Source organism: Danio aesculapii, chromosome 25, assembly GCF_903798145.1.
Source record: "Danio aesculapii chromosome 25, fDanAes4.1, whole genome shotgun sequence".
Lineage (NCBI taxonomy): Eukaryota > Metazoa > Chordata > Actinopteri > Cypriniformes > Danionidae > Danio > Danio aesculapii.
The window spans coordinates 15,228,767-15,247,476 of NC_079459.1; the positions used below are offsets into that span (position 1 = coordinate 15,228,767).

Sequence of the window (18,710 nt, forward strand, 5' to 3'; positions counted from 1 at the left end):
TTAAGCTGTATAGAAGTGTCTTTAAAAATATCTAGTCATATATTATATTCTGTCATCATGGCAAAGATAAAATAAATCAGTTATTAGAAATGAGTTATTTAAACTATTATGTTTAGAAATGTGTTGAAAAAAATCTTCTCTCCGTTAAACAGAAATTGGGGAAAAAATAAACAGGTGGGCTAATAATTCAGGGGGGCTAATTTGACTTCAACTGAAGGAAATAAAGTCAAGCAATCAGTCAAATGTGCAGAATCAGTGTACGTGGTTACATAAATTAACAGGTATGTTAACTTATCTTTGCGCTCTTTACTAAAACACATTACATGAGTACAAGTAATAGATTCAAAAGACTGAAGGGTCGTCAGATAGAGACAAGATGAGTTAAATATCAAATTTTACAACTATTGTGAGATTAGATTCAGTGGTATATCCTTGATGAACTGTCCGAAGTGTGCTGATCTCACCTGGGGAGGTGTGCTTAAAGCATCCGCTGACTGCCTGGAGCTCAGACCTCTACATATGCTGCAGCGCATGCCATAGTGTTTGTGGTCACTTGATGTTCGTTTTCAGCGGTGTAGTATAGATTGAGATCTGTTCAGAAATTGTGAGCCCTGGGTAGATCACATTATATTAAAGACACACCAATAACGTCAGGTGGAGCTTATTGATTTTATGGTACCAGATTGAACTTCACATTAAAGCATTGAAAATGAATACAGACCACTGATCATGGAGGATAGTCTCCGAGTGGAGGTCTCCAAAATTACACCAAGATTAGACTTGGGCCTATTTGTGTGTGCGCGCCATTTTGTGCAAGGTTTGTATATTTATAACCACCAAAGAGGATAGTGGGGCTCGCGAGTCACTAGTATTGTTATTTTGGGGGTCAAGGGCTGAAAATTTTGGGAACCCCTGATTAACATATGAGAGATTGATTCAAAATAATTAATACATTTTGTTAACCATATTTTAGTATCAATGGACTCATTTTTGGCAAAACTAATTTGTATTTTATGTTATTTTTGTTTCAATTGTTTAGATTTTTATCGTTTGTATTCATTTTTATGTCTATATTAGTGTTTAGTTTATTTTTTAAGTTAGCCCAATTAAAAATGAGACATTTTCTTGCTGTCCAGCTGAAATAAAATATTTTATTAAAATAAACTGTAGTAACCTACACACCTTTTTCAAGAAAATAAACTTTTTATAGGGATTTTAAAAATTTTTTATAAATCAATAAATTTATTTACAAATAAAGTATTTTGTCAGATTTTGCCAAAACTTAAACTACAGTAGTTCACCCAAAAATAAAAATGCTACAATCATTTACTCACCCTTGATTTTTTCCATACCAGTTGGACTTTTTAGTTTGTTCTGTGGAACATTAAAGATGATATTTTGAAAAATGTTGAAACCCTGTATAACTATTGACTTTAATAGTATTTTTTTTTCTACTACTGCTGTCAATAGTTGCAGGTTTTCAACATTCTTCAAAATATCTTCTTCTGTGTTCAACAGTACAAAAACAACTCAAACTGGTATGAACCATTTCAAGGGCGAGTAAATGACGGCAGAATATTCATTTTAGGGTGAACTATCCCTTTAAGAAACTGACAGATTTATGTCATTGATCTTGATCTAACTTGATCTAACAGCATCAAATCTAACCACTGTCATGATGATTTTCCTCTCCAGAGGGTAAAACTCCACACCTCACTCAACCAGAGATTATGGTGACGCATTTTGCCCATGAGTCCTTCCTGGCACCTCTAATTGAACACGAAGGTGAAGCCTATTTGGAAAGGACTGCCGGTGTGAGACGCCACACTGTCGCCAACGTGCAATCGGACATCCAGCTCCTGACCATGAATAACAGGATGCGCTCAGAGAAAGTCGAGGTCAGTGGGACATCCAGAACAACCAAGACAGAGAGCAAAAGGACACCTAAGACTCCTTTTTGCAGCGAACCTGCCTTTTTTGACTCCCTGCCAAGTGGCATGGAAATCCTGCGAGGCCAAAGCAATGCAGAGATGAAGTGTGGCTTAACTAGTTAGAAAAGCGTCACTATCTGTTCACTGCAATCTTCTAAAGTCGAGATAACTGAGACAAGCTAGGACGTGTTCCTTTAACACTAGAACCGCCATGAGGTAAAATTGACCCATTTCTGTTTTCAGATTGTAACATAACAGAAAAAAAAACTATAGAAACTATTTATGAAATCAAGATAAAGTTTTTTAGATGTTAATATCAGTATGCTCCTGATAAATGAAGCGACTAAGCCGAAGGAAATGAATGAATGAATACCAGTATGTTAGTCTTAAGGATATCCATAAGCTAGTGTGTTCCAAAACTTCAATATTAGGAACATTCATTCATTTTCCTTCGGCTTAGTCCCTGATTATCAGTGGTCCCCACAGGGTAATGAACCACCAACTATTCCAGCATATGTATTTTTGCAGCGGATGCCCTTACAGCCGCAGCCCAGTACTGGAAAACACCCATACACTCTCACATTCACACACACACTATGGCCAATTTACTCAGTTCACCTATAGCACATGTCTTTGGACTATGGGGGAAACCGGAGCACCCGGAGGAAATCTATATAAACACAGAGAGAACATACAAACTCCACACAGAAATCCCAACTGGCCCAGCTGGAAGTCAAACCAGCAACCCTCTTGCTGTGAGGCGACAGTGCTAACCACTGAGCCACTGTGCCTCCTATTAAGAACATATAAACCTGATATAAACATCCAAAGCTTGCAGTTTATTGCTCTCAAACGCTCTCTAGTATCTGACATGCCCCACCCCCTTCTTTGCTATTTGCACTTGTGCTCAACCAGCTGTAACTGGCAGAGCTGTGATAAAAATGAAATGCTATTGGCTTTGGTTTTTTTAAAAGGGGAGGAGTCCTGTCTCTACATTTCAGTTTAAATTACGTCACACAACAAAATCGAACAAAACTGCACATTTCCTTTAATGATTTTCTGTTTGTCTTCGGTTGATATTGATATCTGAAAGCACCAAAAACCAACTCGCCCATAACTCATCAAGACCACCCCTTTTTCAAATTTCCACTATTGACTTTATTCTTCAATGCGGAAGTGCTCTCATTTTTGTGATTGTTTTAGAACTTCCGATTCAGTTGCCTATAAAAATGACTAGAAATAATCAACGGCAGAAAACGGTCAAAGTGTGTTTATGACTATACTTAAAAAGTAGGTTAATGTAAGAAAATATCAGTTTGGAATAAAAATCAATGGAAGTGTATGAGACTGGAAGTCTCGAGCCAAGAATAAGGTCAATAGTTACTAGACATACCCCTTAAGCCTGATTTATACTTTCGCCTGGCACCGCATCGCAAACCTCCGCTGATTGTGTGCGCACCTCACGAAACGGATGAGGCTTTTATACTTTTTATGCCGCTGAGATATTCTTCAAAAATGACAAGGAGCGGTCAAAAGAAACTGACCGTAAGTCGATTTTTTTAAACTAATTATTTTTATAATATAATTTATTGAGCATAAAGATTTGTATAACCCTTTAAGATTTTTTTTTTATCAAACTTTGATGCATCACTTGCTTTTGTTCATATCTTAGACAGTTCTACCTATTAAAGTTTATTAATATTTTAATGCACCACAGGCTCATTGTAAAAACGTAGCCCTGCGGACGTTTCTGGAGACCACGAATTATGTAACCAGAGCTACATATGGCTGCATTTCATTTTTTTAAACAAACGCTACGGGGCGGTGTGAAGCCTTTCCTTTTCACGCTTACCAGCTGACCGCTTACCTCCGTATGGAAGGCATTCCGGCTGCAACCAGTTTGTCCGGTTAGCACGTCACGTACATCAGCGGACTTGAGACGTAGAGTAGAGTTGACCACGAAGAGGGGGGTCGAGTCCGGTGAAGAGCGGTTCCAGAAAGCAGGTAAGACAAAAACAGAATCCAAAAAATAAAACAAACAAGTGAATAGCAGGGTGAGAATGTGGTAAAATCTGAAAACGTGGTTAAAAAAATAAAAAATCAGACAAGGGCTTTTATTTATTTAGATTGCTTCTGAAACACGTTGGTTGGGTTTAGGGAAGGGGGTGGGCGAGTCAATCGATAAAATTGGTTGGGTTTAGGGAAGGGGGAGGATGGGTCAGCCGATCGTTCGTTCAGTCAGTCAAAAAGTCTGTTAAAAAGTCAACAGCGGCCTCTAGTGGGTTTACGCAGGAACAGCAGGCGCGAATGGCACTCGCGAGGTAAATTTGAGATCTCAAAAAGCATACACAGCGATCTCTGGTGTATTCACGAAAACAAAAACTGCAGAAAAACCTTCTGCCAGGACGTATTTTGCGGTCTCCAGGAACGTCCGTAGAGGTACGTTTTCAGAATGAGCCAGGGTTGCAATAATGACAAGAGAACGTGGGTTGCTATACAAAAGCAAAAGTACACTTTCTAAAAATACATAAGTTTTTTTTTGGATTTAGCCCATTCCACAATCGACACATTACTGTCTGGCCATTTTCTGTCCTCTACTTATGCTAAAAAGGCAATAGTGGTCCAAAATTCCTGACCATTATCACCAATAAAGCCTAAAAAACAGGGAATAAGTATATTGTAAACCGATAGGTTCAATAGTCTTTTCCAGTTATCAAAGAAATATTGTGTTTTTTTTTATTCTAGTTTTGTAACTATTAAATTGTTATAAACTCAAAATTGTAATATTTACATCAGTGTTAAACCTCTGAATAGTAGAAAAACATTCTGTAATTGTGTACCTGGGTCTCCACTTTTGCCACGGCCTCTTTTAGCTTTAACAAACTTATCCCTCAGGTTTTTCCAAACTTTTTAACAAAAATGTTCTCCTTTCCCATGGCTGTTGCAATTTCTAGCCAAGAATTGTTGGTCATCTGGTTCTCCCTATGATCATGCATTGACAGATCATAAAGATGTCTGTACAGGCATACCGGTTTCAGACCAACCTCTTCAAAGTGATTCATATTCAACTCAAATCAAACACAGCGCCGCACGAACTGTTTGCTCAATTTTCAAAAAAAAACATGCGCAAATCATGTCGCGCACCCAAAGTGAACCTGCCCAAACAAAGCAATGATGTCACATTCGCCGCGCTCACTCAAGTGAACTAGCAAACGCGTCAAGTATAAACCAGGCTTTACTGCTGATTGGCTGCGAGGATGTTTTGGGATTCGGTCCGACACTGGTCAAAATATTTTCAAATATTTCTTAGTGCAATACATCCCAATGCAAGATGTCTTAACACACTAGAAACAATAAAGTGTAAAGGTTTTAGTGGTATTTGTATTGAAAATCTAATAAAAAAAAACAATTTACATTACACTTGCATTATACCAAGGCAACAACTGGCGCATTTGTATGACATTCCAAAGAGCTCTTTTATCAGCACCACAGTGTAAAACATCCACCAACCTGATTTCACCAAGTACATGTTTTTGGATTAACATCTATATTGATCCTGGAACAACATTTCAATCAGCCAATCAGAATTAAGGGATATGATTACAGTTTATATTAAGTTTAGATTTACAGTTAGGTTTATGCACTTCTACATTTCAAACAAAAATTATCTTTCAGGATCAACATAGATGCTAATGCAGGATCACATCGTACTTGGCAAAATCATGACATGTGGGAAATGAAGCCATATCTGTGCTGACTGGGCCCGATTGGCACGGAAAGTATTGGTTAAGCAAAAGAACCATATGGTCAAATAGTGGAAAAGCAGCATTCCTAAAAAATCTATGTTATTTATACTCCCTGTTAAGCATTACTGAGATCAAATCTAGTTAAATATGGAGTGTGCACAGCTGTATGAGCCAATAGGTCAGATTTACCAGTGTAATGCTTTTATTTTTGCTCTGTCACTTACAAATGTTTTCACGCTCTATGTTGATAGCTAATGTCTTTTACCTGCTGAAGATCAGTTTTAGTCACACTAGATAAACAAAGGAGATTTATGGAAGCCAAACAGGTATAGCTCATTTTAACTGAGATGTATGGTTTAGTATGGTGCGGTATAGAATTCACATTTCGGAAGTCCAAAACCAAAATAGTGAACCGTACCCCATTTTGGCACTCTATGATATGGCTACCTAAGACTTTAGTCACTGCAGAATGCTGATTGGTTCACAGAAAATCATTACTTGAGCATGCGAGAGGAACAACAACATAGAAAGCACCATTTTTAAATACACAGCTGAATAACAACACCGTAATAATAATAATTGTATTATTTATTTATTATTTATTTAAGTTTAATAATAATAAAATGACGACATGCCGCAACAAACCATGGTCCAAAGCTTGCAGTTTTCTTGTGACAAATGGTCCCATGGCAAACATGAGCAGTATCTGCTGCATGTCCTCAATTCTTGTCAACTGTGCCATTCACATGTCACGTCTAAACGTGCTGAAAACTTGAGGGCGCCACTTCCTCTGTATATTTGTGTTACATTTAAAATAATGAACTTGAGTGTGCAAAAGACGCAATATGTTAATGGCCTGTACGGCTTCTTTTTTTTTGTACAAGATTGATGTCTCAACTTTTTTGGTGTACACCATGCCTACCGAGTATAAAGGATGCTATTGGCAGTGGAACCGCAAGCCTGATCAGTGTAACCTGTATCGTATACACTACCTGACATAAGTCTTGTCGCCTATTCAAGTTTTAGGAACAACAAATAATAACTTCTAATGGATCATTTGTTATCAGAAGTGGCTTAAATGAAAGGCAAAGGCCTCTGGATTACACTTATGATACCAAAAAAAATATGATCATGTCTTGATTTTTAATGAATTAATAAAGACAGTAAGCTCTGAATTTGCTTAGACAAAAGTCTTGTCACTTAACAGAAATAATTTACAGTATAGAATATAAAGTCATGGTGCAGTGGAAAAGGAATTAATATTGTGTATGACTCCCATGAGCTTGACGACTGCATCCATACATCTCTGCAATGACTCAAATAACTTATTACTAAAGTCATCTGGAATGGCAAAGAAAGCATTCTTGCAGGACTCTCAGAGTTTATCAACATTCTTTGGATTCATCTTCAATGCCTCCTCCTACAACTTACCCCAGACTTGCTCAATAATGTTCATGTCTGGTGACTGGGCTGGCCAATCCTGGAGTATCTTGACCTTGTTTGCTTTCAGGCCCTCTCATGTGGTTTGCCATGTAATGGGCAACACAAATATCTTGATACCTCAGGCTGTTGATGTTGCCATCCACTCTGCAGATCTCTCACACAGCAAACTGAATGTAACCCAAACCATGATTTTAGTTTAAAAAAAACTTGACAGATTTTTGTGAGAATCTTGGGTTCTTGTGGATTCCAAGATGTCTTCTGCAGTGTTTGTGATGATTATGATGCAGTTCAACAGATGATTCATCTGAAAAATTTACCTTATGCCACTTTTCAAATGATCAACGAGAAGTCAAGTTATTATTTGTTGCTCTTACAACTGAGATGGACGACAAGACTTTTGTCAGGTGGCGTACACTGTACTGTACCGTTTAGTGTATATGAGGTGTAAATGATGAGTGTTGATGAGTCTGATATCATATATATGAGTGTTGTATCCTGTATCTGCTCAGCATCACAGTTGATGACAAAAAAAAAAAAAAATATATATATATATATATATATATATATATATATATATATATATATATATATATATTTTTTTTTTTTTTTTTTTTTTTTTTTTATGATAGACATTACTTTGAGAGCAAATGTCAGTTTTACCCATTGATGGATCTAAGTAAAAATCTCTGTCGGTTCTAATATTAATATATGGTGTCTAATATACTGTGAAAATGTGAGAGTTGTTTTGTGCTAAATACTTGGTCTGCCTACGGGAGGTTTGTCTGAGGTTTATTTCTTATAAATCAAACTGAAAGTCACACTCTTTTTTTGCCTGGTGGTAAAGAAGTGTGACAATATGGTGCGCAAACGGTTTATAGAGGTACAACTACATTGAGAGTAAAAATCGTGCAGTCTGAACTTGGAATTAAAGTAGTCAGGGATGTTTTCATACTGCATGACTATCAGGGGTAGCATTCTGTTACTGCTGTGTTTACACACTGCATGACTTTACAATAGGAGAATCGCCGACAACTTTGTCTCGGTCTGCAAACTACTTATCACAACCAAACACATGTGAGAAGTTACATGGAAACAACGCAAGATCACATACAGTAATATATATTTTGTGGTTAACTATATAATGAGATAGAAGCCTTTAGTGGAGGAGAATATGTGCATATATTGCTCACCTGCCAAATTTCCACTAGTTTTTCCTTATTTCTTGGGTCCATATAGACTGAAAAGAAGCCCTTAATTACTTCCCCAATCTCCTGCTGGCCTGCAGATACCAATACTAGTGGATGGTGCTCTCTTATTGGCTGTAGGTAATTGCAGATGTTATTTTTAGTCAGAACACGTTTCACGCAGCATTATTTTGAATCGCCGACAGCTTCAGATATTTAGCATGCCAAATATCTGACGAGTGTTGGTGACTCATCTGAGATTCTCTGAGATCGTTTCTTTGATAGTACACACTGTGTGATTGTTACTCACGAGAATGAGCACCGATTTACCTGTGATTTCGGGCATTTGTCGATGAGTTCTCAAAATCTGACGGCGAGACAAAATCGGGGCTAAAATCATGCAGTCTGAACTCGGCATAAGAGTGCACAGTATCAAATCAGCTGATAAAAGCCTAAAATGTGAACATTTCCATTGACTCTGTAAATTATGTAGATATGCTATTCATAAATGCAGGTAAAATATGTGTTGATAATGAATAAGATGAGTACCTTTTTTATTTGTATGGTGATTTATAGTGTGTTCACACTTGGCAGGTTCGGTTAGATTAAAACAGACTTGCTTGTTTAGTACGGTCCATCGTTAAACTTTGGTGCTCAACAAACAAACTGACTGAGAAAATGACCAAACCTCTGGATTGGTCTCTTTTTCCAATAAACTCTGATGTGGTTTAATGAAAATATGAGTGCAATATGGACCAAAAACATCTAAACGAACCAAAAACAACACATGATGTTGCAAGATTAAACCATCAACAGGACAGAAAGCATTACAGTGGAATATAGGCTTCAGAAATATGTCTCCATGAAGCCTATTTTTTGTTTTTGAATGTAACAGTAAAAATCCACATGCTATTTTTACACATCGTCACCTTGGAATTGTTAGGTTCTATCTGTGTTCTGAATGATTTTGAGATATTAAGCTTCAAAGTTTTTGCATTCCATATAGCAAACAGTATGTGTGTAACATTTGTTTTGTAAATAAAAGTCTTAAATTCTCAACAGTAAAATATCTGAAAAACATCAAGAGCATATCCCAACAAGCATTTTTCAACTAAATTGGGCTAAATTGGGATGTCAGTGATGTCAGTAATCTAATAAACATCTAACAATTGTCAAAAAATAAAGTATCAAATAGACTGTGAGGTCTGTTTTTGGACTATTGTAAGGCGTTTAATTGATTTTCAGTGGCAGCCCAAATTTAACCTTGTTTTAGTGAAGATGATATGTTAAGATGTCTATTATATTATACTAGTCATGTTTTAAGCACTGAAAACAGCATTGTTTGGATTTCTGGCATGGTATGTTCTTCCTCAAAACCTAAGTTAAACATGCCACAAAACTGTTAGGTTCACTTATAGAAATGTGTAAACCATAAATAAACCAAGAATTAAAAAAAGTATTTTGGTGCAGACTTCGGGTGTATTCACACTTTAATTAAAAGGAATTCTGGTACGATGGCAGTTCATTTGAAAAAGACTACCATTTGAACCTTGGTGTACATCAAACAAGCAGAAAAAAATGTTTGGTGTGAACCTCAAACGAACAAAGGCTGGTCTGGACCAAACAAACCAAGACAACCAAATTACACTTTTTTGTTTCTTTTTTTGGGGGGGTTATTGGTTTATTCTGAAAACCTTTCTCTTGTTGTTTTGTATTTTTTGGGTTCAGTTTTAAACTTGACAGTGTGAATTTTTAAGCGAACGAAAACTTAAACGAACTAAGAGACCTAAACTGCGACTGAATGACAGGTTTAGTTTGACTAAGTATAATTCTGGTGCAAAGTGCTTTTGAATAAATGCCATTATAACAAACTGGAAATGTAGATTTGCTTTTAAACCACGTGTGATACTGTTTGACTGAAGTATAAATGCAAAACAGACCTAAGACATACAAATGAACCAAAAACAGGAAATGATATAAGATGTTACAAGATGCGATAATTCAAATGACATGATTTGACTTTGTGAAAGGAGTGTTAAAACCGTATCTTTAGCTTCAGTATGCTAGTCTGAATGCTCAGCAAACCTGGTCTACATATTTGTGTATTTTTTTCTAGACCGAATTAACAAAAAGAATCAAAATAGAAGTGTGAATGCATTTTTTTCAGAGTTTAAGGCAAGCTATTGGGATTTTAATTATTCCCAGGATATGAATGTAAAGCAATGGCTTAACTTTAGCACTGACTTTTGCTGTTTAAAAAATAGTTCTGCACACAAAAGGGTTTTCGAGACTCTTTCAAAAACCCTTTTGTGATTTGTTAACACTAATCACAGCAATACTGATAAACAGCAATTTTGCAGTGTTACGTCTGCGATATTACATTTCTTCAACCGTTTGATGGCATAATTGTGTAAATAAAAATACAATAAAATCAACCACAGAGAGCCTCAAATAGTGAGTGAGAAATTCTGCCACAGATTCACATCTGCAGCTGACCGTTCAACCTGATCTGACGCGGAAACTTAACTATTTCAATGAATTTACAAGTTCAGTCTTATGAAAATGCACGATTTTATAAAGGAGGCGTGGCTCCCAACCCCGTCCCTAAACCCAACTGTCATTGTGGGATGAGCAAATCATACTAAATTGTACGAATGAGAGTATACAAATCATACGAATTAGCCACTAAATCATAAAGTTATGAATTGCCATGAGATTGTGTTGGACCATCTGAGCAGCAAAAGTCGCCGCTAATTTAAAAACGTCACTTTAGAACTAGATTTTTTTTTTAAATGTAAACTTTTTCACTAGCTAAAATGTTCATTTTTAATATCAGTATATTATTTTACTAGTTAATATTTTGAATTTGTTTAAATCAATTAGGTCAAAAATAAATCTAGTAATAAAACGAAATTCTTGGTATCTGCAGTTGCGTTTTGACTATAAACGTTTTTTTTTTGTGATATGTAATACATTTGCAAGCTGACTTGACTTTTAATAAGTTGTGTGATATCAATTTGATGAGAAAAGGTTTTATTACCAATTAAAATGCTAATTAATAATAGCGAAAATAGAATTTCTGATAGTAACAATATTTTTATATTATTTTATAAATTATAACATGTTTTACTAGTGGAAATGAAATTCATGATATTATAATATTATAGCAAATTAGCGATTTATACTAGTGGAAATTTCATTCTTGATATCCAAATTTATCATTTTATCATCAACTCTTATCAAATTCATCATCCGGGAATGTTAAAAATTCAGAAATGGTTGTCAGAGAAGTCTCTGTCTGCTTTTGGGTATCTAATACCAGCACTGTATCACATAATGTGTATAGTCGGTACTACATTTGATGAAAAAACTTTTTGAGATATATTTTTATATTCTATAACTAGGGTTGCACGGTTTACCGGTAGTATCGCGATACTATGGCTCCAAAATACTGCCGGTGTCACTGTAGTTTGTAAATGGTAGTATTGTCACTAACGGTCTATCTACAATAGATAATGTTGCATGTGGAAAAGTCACTAAAATGCTCATTAAATAAAATACCATTTTACTTTAATAGTAAAATATGTGGAGCCCTTTAAGCTTGCAAAACTATGTAGAATTCGCACCTTTCAATGTTTCAGTTCGAACGCACATCTGAATCAGGTCATTTCCGTTCCTGTCAATATGATTTAGTAGCTACAACAACCTTGACAATCTCTTTAAAAGAACGACTCACTAAGTGAAATTTTGAATTACTTTGGGTTGTTATTTGATAAGGATAAGAAAATTGATGAAAAACCCAAAAAAGTAACAAGAAACTTTGAAACCATTTTGACCACTTCATATAGCCTAATTTTGCTGGAAAAATGTCTCATTTGTAACAAATTTCATATGTTTAATTTGTATCTTTATTTTAATGTATTTTGTTGGTCAGTTATCTACAAAATAAACAAAAAAATGAATAAATAATTTTTTATTACATTCAAGTAGGCCTATTATAACATAAAATATAGTATTTCTGACCATTTTCTTTATAATTTGAGTTATGAACTACAGTATCACAATACTACTTGGTATCGTGATACTTATAGTATCGAAAGATTAATTAATGGTATCGCGACAACCCTATCTATAACTACATTACCCACAATGCAGTTTGGAAAATTCCACCAATCAATGAATCCTATTTCCGTGAAGCACTGCAAATTATCTAATCGAGTCTCCCTAATGTCTTAAAATGCTTAAGTATTTGTATATATAGTATATATATATGAAGAGTTCAGATACAAAAACCTTAAAGTGCCATCTGAAATGTCCATCAAAAATGAAAGTTTTTCTCAGTTTCTTTAGATATTTTACTTTAAAGACCAGGAAAAGAACTTATTCTTTGCCATAAAAGTGATATTACTGAACATAGTACAGACAGGAGCCTAATAAAAATACTCATTTTACAGGAATAATTTAGACGGCATTTAGAGGTTTTTGCATCTAAGCTCTTCATATTTTAAAGAACTTGTAAAATATACAACTTCAATAGTTTTAATGCGATGTGTCATTTGCAGTGCTTCATGGGACTGCCCATTTTTCTTCGTTAAAGCTGTTAATTGTCAAATTTCACTGTGCTTCAAATCAGTTTGTATTGTGATTTACCTTGTTCCTGGTTGGTTTTATGACATTTTGTCATACACTCACTGTTTATGAGTTGAAAATTATGGGATATCAGAAACAAATCGAACGTTATATTATGTTTAGTTTTCTTTTATGCAGTCGTAATAATATTGTGAATGAAATAATGCCATTTCTGAGTGTACATGCATGTAAATAATGTATATTTTTCTTGCTAATAAATTGAATGTGATTTTGAAGTCATTCTGTGATGTGATTGTGTGAATGTTTCTTTGCAGTGTGGTTTGAGATTTTCAGAAAGCATGCGCCGCTCAGGGTTCCTTCATCAGATTAGCTGTTAAGGAGCTTTAGATGTTGTTTTCTAAGGCTGATCACCTCAGAAAGCCTTTGTGGCCGTGTTTCAGCATGTGAGCCCTGCCAAAGAGCTTACAGCACGTGCAATAATCAAGCACATTTGACCTCTGTGAAGGTTGAGTATTTTTTTAATCAAAATTAATATATTATAATTATATTATAACCGCAGAAGTATCATCAGTGTTTTTATTGATATCATTTTTTAATATATAACTTTTTGTATTGTAATTTGTGTATATTTTTTTACTTCACTAAAATGTATTAAAGTAAAAACAAATGTCAAAAATATTTAAGGTAAATATTGGTTACTTTTATCTTATTTTTCTCAAGTTATTCTGGGAGAAGGGGCCAGATTCATTGAGGAAGTTCCTCTTCTGGCTACCACTGAAAGGAAGTTGAGTTTAATCTCGTTTAATGTGATTAGTTAATTCAGGTTTTCCTATTAATAACATGGGAAGTTGTACAGCCAAAGGGAATGATTGCAGGTTAAGAAATACAAGTATATTTACTGGTCTTTGACGCCATCTTGTGGAGGTTTGACTTGATTACAGTAAATGATATAAATAAATTGTGTGTGTGTGCGTGCGTGCGTGCGTGCGTGCGTGTACAGTGGACATCAAAATTAAAGTACAACACTGAGGGAGGAATTTTAGTTTTGGATATATCATTGTAGAAAAGTAGTTGTTTCCAAAAATAGCAAAGCCATTTAAACTTAAAAAATCTAACTTTATTTTGTGGAAAACAACAGCAACAAATTTAAAACGGAGAAAAATTACAGCAAAACAAAGGCAACAGGACTCAAAAATAAGTAGGAAGGGTCCATCACCTTTTTTTTTTCATTGTTGTTGTTGGATTATTTACAATGGTGCCAATAAAATATGAAAAAGGAGAAAAACAGCAGTAAAAAAAACAACAGAAATCAAAAAAAAAAAAACAAAGAAATATCAGCAGGTTATGTGATCTGAGGATAGATATATAATAGATAAAGAAATTGAGAGTGAAGAGGGCAAAATAGGAAGATAATAGCAATTTAGACATTTAATACACTCTCAGAAAAAATGGTACAATGTTGTATCAAAGAAGGAACAAACCCTTGTGACTGTGGCAGTACCTTTTTATGAAACAGAATTGTACCTTGAGACAAAGAAACAAATTTGTACCATTGCAGTTTGTACCTTTAAGGACATGATTTATACCATAGGAAACCTGCAGATACTATTTTGTACCTTCATCAAAGATACAAATCTGATCCATGAAGGTACCACTACAGTGGCAAGACAGTACCTTAACAGTGTCAAACTGCTTACCAAACATTTATTTAAAATACCTTAAATGTTTAGTTTACAAAACCCATGTTTTATGTTTTACCAGTTGTTTTGTATTATAGAACTTATGTTTATGAGTTTCTTTAAACATATACTTTTAAATGATGATTCATGCTTTAATGTGGAAATTATAAAAACAACACTTTGCCTTTCCAGTAATATTTATTTATTTATTTATTTATTTTTTATTATTATTATTTAATAATTTATGCAGGAATTTTGGGGATTGTGTATTTTTCATTCATTCATTTTCTTTTCAGCTTAGTCCCTTTATTAATCTGGGGATGCCACAGTGGAATAAACCACCAAGCGGATGCCCTTCCAGCTGCAACCCATCTCTGGGAAACATCCATACACTCTCATTTACACTCATACACTACGGACAATTTAGCCTACCCAATTCACCTATAGCACATGTCTTTGGACTGTGGGGAAAACCGGATCACCCGGAGAAAACCCATGCAAATGCAGGGAGAATATGCAAACTCCACTCAGAAACACTAACTGACCCAGCCGAGGCTTGAAACAGCAACCTTTTTGCTGTGAGAAGACCACACTACTTACTGCGCCACCACGTCGCCCCTTTATTTATTGCAAGTTTCATCCTCCATAAACACATAGTTGCGTGACTAAAGTAATGAGGAAGAGTTTCAGCAGTATTCTGAGAAAAGAAGCAATATGCATCAAAGTCTGATCCAAATCTTTTCTTTAAGATGTTGTTGGCACACTCTCTGAAATAAAGGTACATGAGCTGTCACTGGGGCAGTACCTTTTCAAAAGGTACATATTTGTACCTGAAGGGTCCATAATGGTACCTCAAAGGTACTGTTTAGGTACATTTGGGCACTAATATGCACCTTTGAGGTACCACTGTGGACTCTTTGGGTACAAATATGTACCTTTTGAAAAGGTACTGCCCCAGTGACAACTCCTGTACCTTTATTTCAGAGAGTGCAGGGTAAATGTTATGCAATAATTGAAAAGATATTTCCTTTACCTTATTAGAAAGGAAAGATTTTTGCTTTATGGACCATATATTCATTCATTCATTTTCTTTTCGGCTTAGTCGTTGTGTTTGTAGATAAGAGTCCATGCCAAAAGAACCTGTTTGTGGAAATATGATAGTTTGATAAGAAGTTTTTGAATATCCTAGTTACACATCAAGATACATTTTATATCACCTAGTTGAGACCAATTGGGGGGAAAGATTCCAAATAGAAGAAGCCTTTTTAATAAACCTATTTAGCCAATTAATTTTAATTGTATTATTTAAAAAAAACTTCAAATCAATCAAATTTTGACCGCCTTTACTGTGAGTGTTTAATATTACTGATGTCTTCAAATAATGGGGCTTGTTTTTCCAAAGAAATTTATGTAAAATCCCATCTATTAAGCTCATAGACATCACTAGCATCTCACATACATCACTAGTGAAGTTCCTTTAAAGCAAGTCCTTCCGTTTGGCGGCCATCTTTGAAATGTTCCTTGAATGGGGAAGCATCAAATTCTCCAAAACTGTTGGCCAAGCTTACGATTAAATTCCCTGTTTTTAATAACCAGTGAAATTAGAATTGTGATTAAAAAAATGTATTTAGGCCCCTTAAACTAGGGGAAGCACGGTGGCTCAGTGGTTAGCACTGCCGCCTTACAGCAAGAAGGTCACTGAGTCCCATCTGGGTCAGTTGGTTTTTCTGTGTGGAGTTTGCATGTTCTCCACATGTTGGCGTGGGTTTCCTCCCAAAGTCCAAAGACATGTGCTATAAGTGAATTGAATAAACTAAATTAGCCGTAGTGTATGAGTGTGTGTGCGGGAATGTGAGAGTTTGTGGGTGTTTCCCAATACAGGGTTGTGGCTGGAAGGGCATTTGCTGTGTAAAACATATGATGGAATAGCTGGTTCATTCCACTGTGGCGACCTCTAAAATAGAGACTAAGCTGAAGTAAAATGAATGAATAAATTCCCAAGCTAATGCACATGTGCACTTTATGGGAACGAGATCACGACACCAACCTCCTTTATGGCTGTTTCTGAAGGAGGCAATCAGACATCATCCTGTCAATAATATAAGAATAAATAACTTGCTTGTTACACAATATTATTCACTTAATGTCACTGCATTCTAAAGTAATATCCAACTTAACTCTGCTCCCAGATGACAAATCTGCTCCCAAAATGACAGCTTGTTTGTTTACAAGTTTGTGGGCGTTAATGATGGGTCGTTCTTGAACGATTCGATTATTTAGAATGAATCTTTTATATGACTCGAGAACAATGAGTCCTCTCAGGGAGAGATTTGTTCATTTGCGCACGTGCACATTTAAGCAGGTGGAGTAGAAGATTAGTTTCTTTTGAGAGTCTTCAATCGGGTTTGAGTCATTCGTTCATCACATGTAAGACAGAAGCCAATCATATGCAGTAAGAGCCGGAAAAAGATTTGATCCGTTCATCTCTCGAGACCCCGGTTTGAGTCATTCGTTCATCACATGAAAGACAGAAGCCAATCATATGTAGTAAGAGCCGGAAAAAGATTTGATCCAATAATTTCTCAAATCCTCGGGTTTGAGTCATCTCTCTGTACATGCTGTCATGTGATGAACGAACCACTCAAAAACCAGAAGACTCAAAAGGTGAACTAATCATAACTCCTTTTTCGGCTCAGATTGTATGCATTGGTTAAGCTTATATGGGACTGTCTGTGTGACGTGAACGAACCACTTAAATTTGAAGACCTGTCATAATCAGCTGACATAATCATAGACAGAAGACCAGGTAAACAATAAATGATTATTTCTTATAGCATTCTAGTTATGACTTGTTTGTAGTGTGATCAATGTTTGGGCTAGTTGTAGATGAGTTTGGAAGCAACTCGTAACATATTAATAATATTTTGGCAAATTGAACGAAATGACTCAAAAAAATATTTGTTTATCTCAATGAACAAGATTCAAAAGTACCAGTCGGTTGATTCGAACGTCCCATTACTAGAGAGTGGTTTCCCATTCCCATTTCATTACTAGCGGTTTCAGTCATGTGATTTGCATTTGAATGGCAGAGGAGGAAATTCGTGAGGGCAGACAGGAAAGCTCTTAACTTCGTTTATTACAGATTACAAACCAGAGAACATTTATTTTCAAGTTTAATTGGTTCATTTAAAAGTAGAGATTTTAAGGTTGATGTAGATTTTAAGCTTTATGTTGCCCCAGCCATATCACCCTGCAGCTCAAGACCGGTTACTTACTGAAGGTAAGCAGGGCTGAGCCGGGTCAGTACCTGGATGAGAGACCACATGGGAACACTAGGTTGCTGTTGGAGGAGGTGTTAGTGAGGCCAGCAGTGGGCGCTCAACCTGCGGTCTGTGGGAACCCTAATGACCCTGTATAGTGAAGGGGGCACTATACTGTCAGTGAGCACCATCTTTCGGATGAGACATTAAACCGAGGTCCTGACTCTCTGTGGTCATTAAAAATCCCATGGCACTGTTCGTAAAGAGTAGGGTTGTAACCCCGCTGTCCTGGCCTAATTCCCCTCATCTGCCCTTACCCATCATGGCCTCCCAATCATCCCCATTCACTGAATTGGCTCTATTACTGTCTCTCCACTCCACCTATAGCTGGTGTGTGGTGAGCGCTCTGGTGGCGTTGTCCTGTGGCTGCCATCGCATCATCCAAGTGGATGCTGCACACTGGGGGTGGTGTGGAGACTTCACTCATGATTGTAAAGCGCTTTAGGTGTATGGCCATACACGATAAATGCGCTACATAAATACACATTACTTACTTAGATATATTAGATATATACATCTGTGAGGTAAGAATTTGCTGAGACCCAGAGGGTTCATATAACAAAGCACACATCTGGACCAATCCACTACCCAGAGAATTGTTATCCTATAGTGATCGATGAATGTCTCCTGTACTTATTGATGCCATATTGTACATTTTGTACATATCAACGCTGTACGAGTGACACATGCATCTTGTGTATTCTAATCTTTTGCTGCGTCCCAGTTTGTGTACTTATCCCACATCTTAAAAGTTTGTGAAAAAAAGTACAAACTTTTGTATATGTAACAGAACAGTGTGCAAGCTTTGAGCTTCCAC

The 18,710-nt window shown here is 36.0% G+C and overlaps 1 protein-coding gene across 1 annotated transcript in view; it reads left to right on the plus strand.

Annotated features, from left to right (window-relative positions):
- prr5l (proline rich 5 like) overlaps window positions 1-7,636 on the plus strand; it is a 44,578-nt gene extending 36,942 nt beyond the window's left edge. Inside the window, 1 exon segment of the mRNA XM_056452422.1 lies at window positions 1,696-7,636. Coding sequence (XP_056308397.1) covers window positions 1,696-2,054 — 359 coding nt within the window. The 3' untranslated portion in view covers window positions 2,055-7,636.
- The last annotated feature ends 11,074 nt before the right edge of the window (window positions 7,637-18,710 follow it).